Source organism: Podarcis muralis, chromosome 1, assembly GCF_964188315.1.
Source record: "Podarcis muralis chromosome 1, rPodMur119.hap1.1, whole genome shotgun sequence".
NCBI classification, from domain to species: domain Eukaryota; kingdom Metazoa; phylum Chordata; class Lepidosauria; order Squamata; family Lacertidae; genus Podarcis; species Podarcis muralis.
The window spans coordinates 103,838,635-103,849,559 of NC_135655.1; the positions used below are offsets into that span (position 1 = coordinate 103,838,635).

Genomic DNA, 10,925 nt, shown 5'->3' on the forward strand with positions numbered 1-10,925 from the left:
CTTCACAGAGGAGACATGGAAATAGGAGATAGGTAGGTTCTTTGAGCATAGCTGAAATCACTTAAGGTATGGGCGAGCAATCTCATGACTGGCCTGGGTGTGGGATGAATTGTGATAATGCCTCTTGGTTTCCTGGATTAGAGAGGTATATATGCATATGCACCTCTGACTTTTGCAGGGCTGGAAATATAGAAAGTTAAGAGTCACAACCATTTTGCCACCCAGTTTTTGCCTCTGGCCTGCCCACCACTGCCTTGTGGCCCCTGGAATACTACAGATGCACTAAGGTAATGCTCAAGTCAAAAAATGTTCCCCAGCCCTAACATCAGAAAGAGCTCAGTGCTATGAGGGGATTGAATTAGGTGTCTGATGAAGTGACAGGCAAGCTATATTTTTAAAAAGTGAGGCAAAGAGCCTAGGAACAAGCAGGACTGTGCACTGTTGGCATGAAGGAAGTGGACAGGCAAAAGGGAGGATTAGCAAACTGGGTACTCTGGGTTATAGAGCATCAGGTTGTTAGCTTTACTCATCTGAACAGGGTTTTGTCAGTAGTTGCTTCCAAAGTCACTGCAGCATTGTGAGTGGATAACCTGAAGGGGAGACAACAGCAATCTGTTGGGGGGAGAGATCACAGTTCTACTTTTACATACAGTGGTACCTCAGGTTATAGACGCTTCAGGTTACAGACGCTTCAGGTTACAGACTCTGCTAGCCCAGAAATAAGAACTTTGCTTCAGGATGAGAACAGAAATTGCATGGTGGCAGCAGCAGCAGGAGGCTCCATTAGTACCTCAGGTTAAGAACAGTTTCAGGTTAAGAACAGACCTCCAGAACGAATTAAGTTATTAACCCGAGGTACCACTGTCCTCATGAAATGAACTAGCTAGTTCCTTGGCTGCAGGTGCCAAATCATTATGCACCCTCAGGATTTTGACAATTGCAGGGGGTTGCACATGCCCTAACACCCCGCCACAAACAAATCCATTACTAAAACGATTAAGTAGGATCACCAACTACTTGAATGACTTAGGAATTATTTGTTACTCCCTAGAGACAGATAGTATGTGGTTTCCTTCTTTTATGAACAGCATCAATGAAACTGCCTTCTCACTTTTAATTCACTCCAGCTTTATCTCACTGTTTTCTTACATCTAGACTGCAAGCTTGTACCTAATATCTAAAGATGTGGTGTTCATTTTCCACTCATTCATTTTATAGCAAACCTTTAGTAATGAGATTTCTAGCTGAATGCAGATCTAGAGAGGCTGGAGCTGATGGTCCTCTTGTTGGCATAATAGCCCAAATCCAACGTAGCTATAACTAGTGAACAGCAGCAAATAAAGGACCTGGCTTGGCAAGACTAAAAGGTAAAGATAAAGGGACCCCTGACCATTAGGACCAGTTGCAGACGACTCTGGGGTTGCGGCGCTCATCTCGCTCATGTGGCTAGCCTGACTAAGCCGTTTCTGGCAAACCAGAGCAGCGCACGGAAATGTCGTTTACCTTCCCGCCGGAGCGGTATCTATTTATCTACTTGCACTTTGACGTGCTTTTGAACTGCTAAGTTGGCAGGAGCAGGGACCCGAGTAACAGGAGCTCAGCCTGTCGTGGGGATTCGAACCGCTGACCTGCCGATTGGCAAGCCCTAGGCTCAGAGTAATTACTACTCAGACTAATTGCTCTGTGTCTAAAATTAATTTCTACCCAACCTGTTGTGCTATGTGGTTCTTTTATGCGATAATTTCATAAACAAGAGTGGGCGAAAAACTGGGCTGTGATATAATTTATATCCATTTGGAAAATAATTACAAAAAACCCCACTTGCATATAATTGCATGCATGTATCTTTCCTCCCCAAGTAATGAGTTATCTTAGGTGAAAAGTCTTCCCCAGCAGTCATTGTGTAACATTTTCTTTACCAAGCTTGTATACAAAGTCAATTGAGTAGCTCTTGTGCCAGCCTAGTTGTGTTCCCAAAATGTCCCATGGTTGGGACTACAGTAGCCATGGTTAGCTACTGTCAGGGAGGATGCTTCCAGTGGCAGCTTTCACCTGCCCCTCATTTGGGTGGGTGCATTGGAGCACTCCTCAACAGCAGGGATTTAGCCTACAAGGTAGAAAGGAAATTCCCTTTGGTATCAATGCTATATTAGTGTTGTTGCTTATTTACTATGTATATGGTTAACCACACAGATGACCATTTTGCCACAGTCAATACAATATCCTTTGGGCAAAGGTGTTACATAAATAAGAATCTAATCTAATCCTTCACGTGATTCCTAACCATAAGAATAAATCAAGGGCCTAATAAGAAAGATGTTCCTCATGAAATGTTTTCCATGTGTTATAGGAAACCACTCAAGTCTTGAAATTTGACAGTACAGTGGTACCTCGGGTTACATACGCTTCAGGTTACAGACTCTGCTAACCCAGAAATAGTACCTCAGGTTAAGAACTTTGCTTCAGGATGAGAACAGAAATCGTGCTCCGGCAGCGCGGCAGCAGCAGGAGGCCCCATTAGCTAAAGTGGTGATTCAGGTTAAGAACAGTTTCAGGTTAAGAACGGACCTCCGGAACAAATTAACTACTTAACCCGAGATGCCACTGCATTGGAATCAGTGTTTGAAACTCCCATTGTTCTAGGCGCATTTTGTGACAGGGAATTTCATTAGCACGAGCAGTTTCTGAGCTCTGAGCGCAGTACTGTGCTAAAATTTCAGATTAAAACTGCAGAGTGGAAGCAAAGGAGGACCTTTTACCGCCTCCCCACTTCCAGATACTGTCTGAAGACTGGAAAAGAGACCCTTTTAAGAATATTAGGGGGTTGGCAGGGGAAGGACTAAAAAAAAAGGTAAAGGGACCCCTGACCGTTAAGTCCATTCACGGACAACTCTAGATTGGGGCACTCATCTCGCTTTACTGGCTGAGGGAGCCGGCGTTTGTCTGCAGATGATTTTTCCGGGTCATGTGGCCAGCATGACTAAGCTACTTCTGGCGAACTGCTAGGTTAGCAGGAGCTGGGACCGAGCAACGGGAGCTCACCCCATTGCGGGGATTTGAACCACCACCGCAAGCTCTAAGCTCTGTGGTTTAGATCACAGCGCCACCCACGGGGGAAGGACCAGATCATGTGGAACATGAACATAATATTTTAGCTGCAGTTCATTCATTTTCAGCTTTGTATTCTTATTAAAAAAGTGCCCCTAGACATTCTGTTGTTGCACCCATAATCTAGATTCAAGGTGCCATTTTGCCCCTGGCTTTCATATCTCTGTTTCTACCACTGATTGGAATTCTAACCAAAGTATGACTCTCCTCTCCTTTCAATAAGTATGTGACTTCTTTGTTTTTGATCAATTTTCAATTCCAGGTAACAGTAATTCTGACTTCAGCACCTTACTGCATGAACTGAGTCTCCAAGAAGTACAGTGCCATATGCCAGCTGTGCATTAATAATATATTCTTATTGTGATTAATATTTATACTTTTCTTGGGGGTGGAGCAGCAATTGAGAAAGTCTGCACCATGCCTTGGATCCTTAAGACAAACTGCTCTGTTATATGTGGAAGCTAGTTTATTGTGGTGTTTCTATCATGTGAATCATTGCCATGTTCCACTGTCATAAATAGACCTAGTGGATTAAATATGAACCAAACCATTTTATTTTCAAGTTTCTGACCAAGCTCTTGTTTGCCTTTGAACTTGTAGGGATGACTTGTCAAGCCAGAACATCCTACACAGAAGATGAAGTTCTTTGGGGCCATCGTTTCTTCCCTGTTATTTCCTTAGAGGAAGGATTCTTCAAAGTAGACTATTCCCAGTTCCATGCAACGTTTGAAGTCCCTACAGCACCTTACAGTGTGAAAGAACAGGAAGAAATGCTCCTTATGTCCTCCCCATTAATAGCACCAGCTGTAAGTAACAGTAAAGAAAGGAATAATTCTGTAGAATGTCTAGATGGCATAGATGACATTGGTACAAAGCTACCGTCAAAATTGCAGAAAATGACTGGAAGGGATGACTTTCCTAAAAAACTGCTGAGGATGAGTTCCACCACTTCGGAAAAAGCCTACAGCATGGGGGACCTACCTTTGAAACTCCAGCGAATAAGTTCTGTCCCTGGCAACTCAGAAGAGAAACTGGTATCTAAAACCACAAAAATGTTGTCAGATCCTATGAGCCAGTCTATGGCAGACTTGCCACCGAAACTTCAAAGATTATCTGGAGGAGGAGGAGGTAGAATGGAAGGAAACCTCCCCCCAAAACTGAGGAAAATGAATTCTGATCGGTTTACATAACATGAACAGACATATTAGGTATTATTTCAAGTTTGAATTGCCATTCAATCCAATTGAGCAGGAAAGCAAACACGTTGAAAATTGCATTTGATGACTGGTTTTCCTTAAGAGCTACATGCACTCTGGGACAACTGTATTCCCCCAAATTAAGGACTCTTGTTGAGTTATACAATAAAATACATGAACTTCAGTATAGGACCATATGAAAGCTAACAAGCTAATATTAATCGGCATGTAATATCACCACAAGCATGCAATAATAGTGTGCAAATTTTGCATATAGTTTTATGGCATGGTTCTTACTATATTTATACTGTATATTATGGGCGGGGTGTGTAAATGGGGTGTTATTCTCCTATATTTCTTAAGCGTTAAGTAGTAGATAAAACATCCAAGTGGGTTACTAACAGGGCAGGTTATACATTTATTTATAATGGGCATGATCCAGCCAAAGTTAAACATTTTAGGCATGATCCATCTGCCCATTGCAATCTTCCCAGCCTCTCAGCATGTGGAGAGGTCATCTGCTGCCAAGCCTCCTTCTCTTTCTGTCCCCCACCCCCTGTAGGTGGAGAACTATGCAGAAGTGCACATAAAGGACAATTTGGAGCAGTCACTTTCTTAAAATTTAAGTAAGACCTTAGATGGCTTCTATTTCCATCAATGGAAATTATAAATGTTTCATGTTGGCTGAATCGTGCCCAGTACCTTTTTACTCTCCTGATGTAAACTGTGATGTTTCGTTCAGACAGTTATAGTGCATGTTTCTTTGTTAGATTCAGGCTATCAGTATTAGGAATAATGAACACCAATACTTTTAGCCTTAATCTCCTAACTTTATTGTTTACTTTTAACAGTTTCCTCCACTTCTTTGGGAGGGAGAGCTACAGAGATCCCTGAACCCATGCTTTATATTAAAAAACAAAAAAAGTTCAATGGGCTTAATGCGTGCAAAATAAGGACAGGTTTCCATTTTAGACACAGTGCATAAAAACCCAAAGAATGTAAGAGTGATAGGTGCTTAGAGCCATAGAATTGTAGAGTTGGAAGGGGCCACGAGGGTCATCTAGTCCAACCCCCTGCAATGCAGGCATCTTTCATCCAATGTGGGGCTCAAACCCACAACCTTGGGAGATTAAGAGTCTCATCCTCTAGTCACATATTAAATAATATGAAACAAGCTCTAAGAGTGAAGTAAAGTTCAAAAAGAGATTTTTCCCCCCTTGATTTATTATGCTGATTGCTTCATCTTGCCTAAATCACCAATCCCCAACTAGGTGCCACCCCCCATGTGCTTTTGACTACATCTTCCACCATCCCTGACTATTGGCCATGCTGCGTGGGGCTTATGTTAGTTGTAGTCCAAAATATGTGGAGGGCACCAGTTTGGAGAAGGCTGCACTTAAGTAGATTATTATTCTTTCCATAACTTGTAGAAGGCTCCGAAGAACAAGTTAGAATACAGTTGGATTTAGACAACTGAGAGCCTCCCAGTAACTGCTTAGAAGCTTAACGTGTAGCATCTGAAATCCTGGGAGAAGTGTTTGACTTTAACAACGGTAGCCAGTGTAGTGTTCTCAAGATGATGTTGGGCTACAACTTTCATCACCCCTGATCATTAGCCACATTGGACAGGATGGGGGAAGTTGTAGTCCAGGCATCCCCAAACTCGGCCCTCCAGCTGTTTTGGGACTACAACTCCCCTCATCCCTGACCACTGGTCCTCTTAGCTAGGGATGATGGGAGTTGTAGTCCCAAAACAGCTGGAGGGCCGAGTTTGGGGGTGCCTGTTGTAGTCAAAAATCGTCAGAAGAGCACTATGTTAGCTACCCCTGCCTGTAACTACGAAAGCATTGTTTATGGTTTTGCCTAGCATTATCACCATTTCAGTGACACAAAGGGTAAGTACTTCACTGTCTATTGCAAGGCTCCTGGTCATCTGAATCTACCTGGAAGGGTGTTTTTTTTTATGATGGCTACTGCATTAAGGTGTGTAGCATTGTTAGTTTAGGGTGCTTTCTCACACTACCAACCTTGCCTTGTGAGGCAATAATTATCAGATAAATTAAAGCAGAGGAAGATAAATGGTGACTATGTGCCAAGACTGCATCATTAAAAATATTGCATAGTTAGCATCCATTCTATAATGTCCCCTGGGCCTCTCCCATTTGGTGCACAAAAATGATTTTTTTAAAAAGCACCTTTTTAGCCCAGTCCAAAGCTGACATTATCTGCTAGCAGAATAGGCAAGCTCAGGAGTAACGATCCAAAGTCATACAATGAGGAGCCATCGATGTTGCTACACCAGTATTGATCCCTTGTGCTTGCCTCTGCGTGCCAGTGTAGCAGCCAAAATGATGCTGAAAGTATCGGGAGAATGGTAACAAATTTTGCACATCACCTTTCGTGTAATAAATAGGCAAATAAGTCAGCAGTTCCTGGCAGGAGTCAGAATTGCATAGGAAATTTCATTTTCCATTCAGATGCGGAATGGAAATTCAGAGGAAATTCATTCTCCAGAGTTGGGATTGTTTACTTCCACCTAATACAGAAATCAGTGGTTGAGCTAGGGGTTCACCCTGGTGAAAAGCAGCATTGACAGGTGCACAGAAGCCAGGATGAAGACTTCTTGGGCGCCCAACAGATACTGTAATGATCTGTGGAATTTCAACAGAAACCTAACCATAATGGCGGTAGGGGACCCAATAGGAGGTGTTCCTGCCAATTCCTATTTAGGAGAAACTTAGCTATAAAAGCACAAGCCTTTTGTTCTCTGCAATCTTAGACAAGACAAAATATAGCACTGAGCTCATAGGGTTGTTGTTTTTTTCTAGTTAACAAGAAACTTGAATGTTCAATTGTTTTGTGAAATTCATATAATTCTAAAGCATTAGTGTTCAATAATCGCCTGGAAGTCATAAGCTGAACCTCCCCTGCACTGAGACAAGAGCCACAGTCCTAAGAATAGGATTGCTAATTGGAGTAATACAAGTAGCCCATAATATATAGCCTACAATAATTCCGTTTACAGTGTGCTGCACACATAAGACATCAGGGATCAAGGTGAATCATGCCAGAGGTGCCTGTCGGACCAGGAAAATGTTTAATAAAACCCAGCTGGCTTAATTATAGAAATTGTTCTACATGCTATGGGGAAAGACAAATAAATGAGATTATCTGGCCAAGGGCAAAACTTTCCCAATAATATATTGCCCTTGCTTTTCATGCTTGGGGCTTGACTGAACATCTTAAGTACCAAAAGAAAAACGCTACTATTGATATAAATGCATAATCTTTAGCCAGTAGACACAAGAGACACACTAGGTGATCCCAAGGGCTTGCGTCCAACTAGAAGAAAAGTTCACTGCCTCTGCCCTCTTTTCAGTTGCAGATCCCAATTTTGAAATTGGTCTCAGTTTGCCAAAATATGAAGTGAGGGAATGCAACTAGAGAAACAGAAGTGCACACAGCTTTCTTAGAAATACAGTGCTAGCTGTGTAGCTATTCAGATCTAGATCCTACTCTGCTGTCTTGGGGTAGATCTGAAAGAAAATGACAACAAATTCAGAACATAGCAAAGTTCTGTGATCTGTACAGTGGAACCTCGAGTTGCAGACATAATCCGTCCTGGAGGCACGTCCGCAACTCGAAGCGTTCGCATCCAGAAGCGCTTGTCTGCGCATGCATGCAGTGCGAATTAGCGCTTCTGTGCATGCGCGAGCGGTGAAACCCAGAAGTAACCATTCTGGTACTTCCGGGTTGCCGTGGGACGCAACTTGAAAAGATGTAACCTGAAGCGGACGCAACATGAGGTATACCAGTTTTTGAATGGCAAACATTTAGTTTGCTTTTAAACTGGACTTGTATTTATAATGTTGAAAAATAAAGGAAATGTTAGATTTTTATTTTATTTTTTGCAAATAACATTAGGAGAATTTGCCTGACATCCCCCCCCCCCCCCCGGTTTGCTTTGAGCCCCAATGCGACAGTAGATGGAAATTTTCTTTTACATCCTGGAGAAAAGGTTTTGTGCTGATTATCTGAACTGAGCAATTTTTATTTGTTTTAAAGTACAGTACTACAAACAGAGGGCTAATTCCACAGATGAATGTGCATCACCTGATCTCTCATCAGTTGACGAATTTCACCTGAACTTGTGAACATCCACAAACGAAACATTCTGGCTCAGTTGCAGCAAAACACTCACATAAGAGGGATTTCCTATTTCTCTCTCCCTTTGGCAGCCTCCCCATGCATCCAAAAAAATACACTGCAGAAAGGATGTGATGTATGTGGGATGCTGTGGTGGGAAGAGGGATCAACAGAAATTTGGACTCCCTCTTATGATTGCCCCATTGGACCCAAATCACTGGATCCTCCGTTTGCTCTGAGGCAGGATGAAAGATGCAGGAGTGTCTGTTGCAGACATACTAGTCATCTCTAGATCTTGCCATCAAGTGCTCAACATGCATAAATGGACTCACCCTGAGTGATAATAAGATAACTGGTAGCAGTGCCATTTTGATGAATATCTTCTAGATCACCCTCATCGCTGTTCTTTCAACTCTTTGTATAGTATGTAGCGGTTATTCTGTGGAACAAAACAGGGTTGATTAAAACCAATGAATACTAAATCTGTCCAAGTTTTGGATTCTGTGTGAAGCCATTTGTTTTTAATTACCTGAAAATTGCTTGGTTGGGGTGGGGTATGTTTTGAGTGTTGGTGGGACAATAGAAAATTAAAGTTATTTTATTCAAATGACATACATTTAAGCTAAATATGAATCCATATATACATTAGCATCTCAAAAGGGCTCTGAACCATTTGGAAAAAAGAAAAAGAAAACCATGAATGAGTGACCAATTCATAGCTCTGTATAACTCAATGGCAAAAATAATAGCAGATCTACCAAAACCTGAAAATAGTCAATCATTTTGTAAACTATAAGCAGTGAAAAGGAGACTATGCCACATTGCTTGTGGAGCCAAGGGGTGAAACCCAGATAACACAAGGAGATGTGTCTATCACGCTGTATTTGTACAAGCTTTGCATTTTCTTCCAACTTCGTTTACTAGTTTAAAATGTGTGAATTGAAATGCATGCTGTTCGACCTTTAAGCTCAAACTGTCAATTCATTTCACTGTGTCTGTAATTCCATGCGAAGAAACACAGCAAAAAATAGAGAACCCGTCTTGTGACCAGAGCCTCTTTGGCAATATGTAATTTGATTTCTGTGGCATACTGTACACACATCTTAAAGAACTCACATTGTTTCTTGGAGAAAAAACGCCACTTCTCTGTACTTCAAGTGTGGAGGCTGGACATTTTGTGCTACTTGCCTGTCCCATGCTTAAATGTTAACTTTTATCCATGCCTCATTATTGAAACTTCAATAATGAATGAATCGTCTACTATTTAATCATGTGTTAGGATCTGAGTTTGCATAGGAGTAAGAGGAGTTACTCATCTATGCAGTACAAGGCAATCTCTGTGCAGTGCAAAATAGCACACGGAAACAGGATTGTTCTTTAGTCACTTGTGAGGATGCACAAGTGTTAAAAAAAAGTTAACTTCAATTTATTCAAAGGACCTGAAATATTAAGCTAAAATAGTTTTTCCCCCTGCTGGAATTAAGATTGTTTAGCCAACCCTGCAGCATGCACTGTGTACTTAGATTAAAATATATTTGCTTTTAATCAATACATCAAAGAGTGGTTATAAAAAAAATTGGAAGTTTTTTTTTAAGCAATTGTATATTTTTTTCATTAGTAATCTTTTTTACTAGTCAAGCGGCCACTCTGGTTCCATCATTTGCATTTCTGCCTGGCCCTAGTGCTTATGCTACCAAGACAATTCTGTTTGACTGCACAGCAGGTCTGTGTTTTTGACTGCTGAATTTATGCTTGAATTATATTGTAAATTGTACATATTCAAATTAGAATCAAGTAATTGCATTTTCTGGCATGCACTCTATAACTGTATAAATGTACAACTTTATTTGGATAATATAAAAAAAAATAACAAACTCTTGTACTCATTAATACTGCAAGCTCAGTTTTATCTAAAACTATATTAAACTTTCAGAAAATTATTGGATTTAAACACCAGTGTTTGTCTAGTTTATCTAATTATTGACTTTTTTATATATAAAAAAAGCAAAAGAATATTCAGTTTGTTTTAAAAATTGCATAGAGACTTTAGAAATAGCCTCAGAATTTGGCTTATACCATATTCTTAATAAATGAGGGGATTACTTCCAAGTACAAGCTGTTCTGTGAGCATATGTTTATTATCTGTCACTGATGGAGTCTTTTTAGATTAGTAATCAGCATTATAGTGACACCTAGTAGTGGAAAACAAGCATTACAACAAACAGAAGTAAAAATATTAAGATACTAGCCAAAAACGAACTAGAGACCATATCTGCCGATTCATTGAGGAAACGTACTAAATAATATTGAACCCTAATCTCATTACCTTTCTGTTCAAAATTTATGATCAGCAGCCATATTTCCTTATTCTGTCCAAGTGTTTTACATATATTTGGCAAATACAGGAAAAGAACTCTGCTTTAAATTGTGCTGAACTGCCAGGTTCTCAGCACATAACTTGTTGATCAACTTTCC

The 10,925-nt window shown here is 40.8% G+C and overlaps 1 protein-coding gene across 2 annotated transcripts in view; it reads left to right on the forward strand.

Annotated features, from left to right (window-relative positions):
• Window positions 1–10,401, forward strand: part of KCNJ3 (potassium inwardly rectifying channel subfamily J member 3) — a 111,172-nt gene extending 100,771 nt beyond the window's left edge. The window contains exon 3 of one of the 2 annotated variants that reach the window (XM_077936312.1): window positions 3,709–3,844. In XM_077936312.1, the coding sequence (XP_077792438.1) occupies window positions 3,709–3,714 (6 nt within the window). In that variant the 3' untranslated portion in view covers window positions 3,715–3,844. Of the gene's footprint in view, window positions 1–3,708 lie in introns of both variants that reach the window. The other variant, XM_028746079.2, reaches the window with a different exon arrangement.
• The last annotated feature ends 524 nt before the right edge of the window (window positions 10,402–10,925 follow it).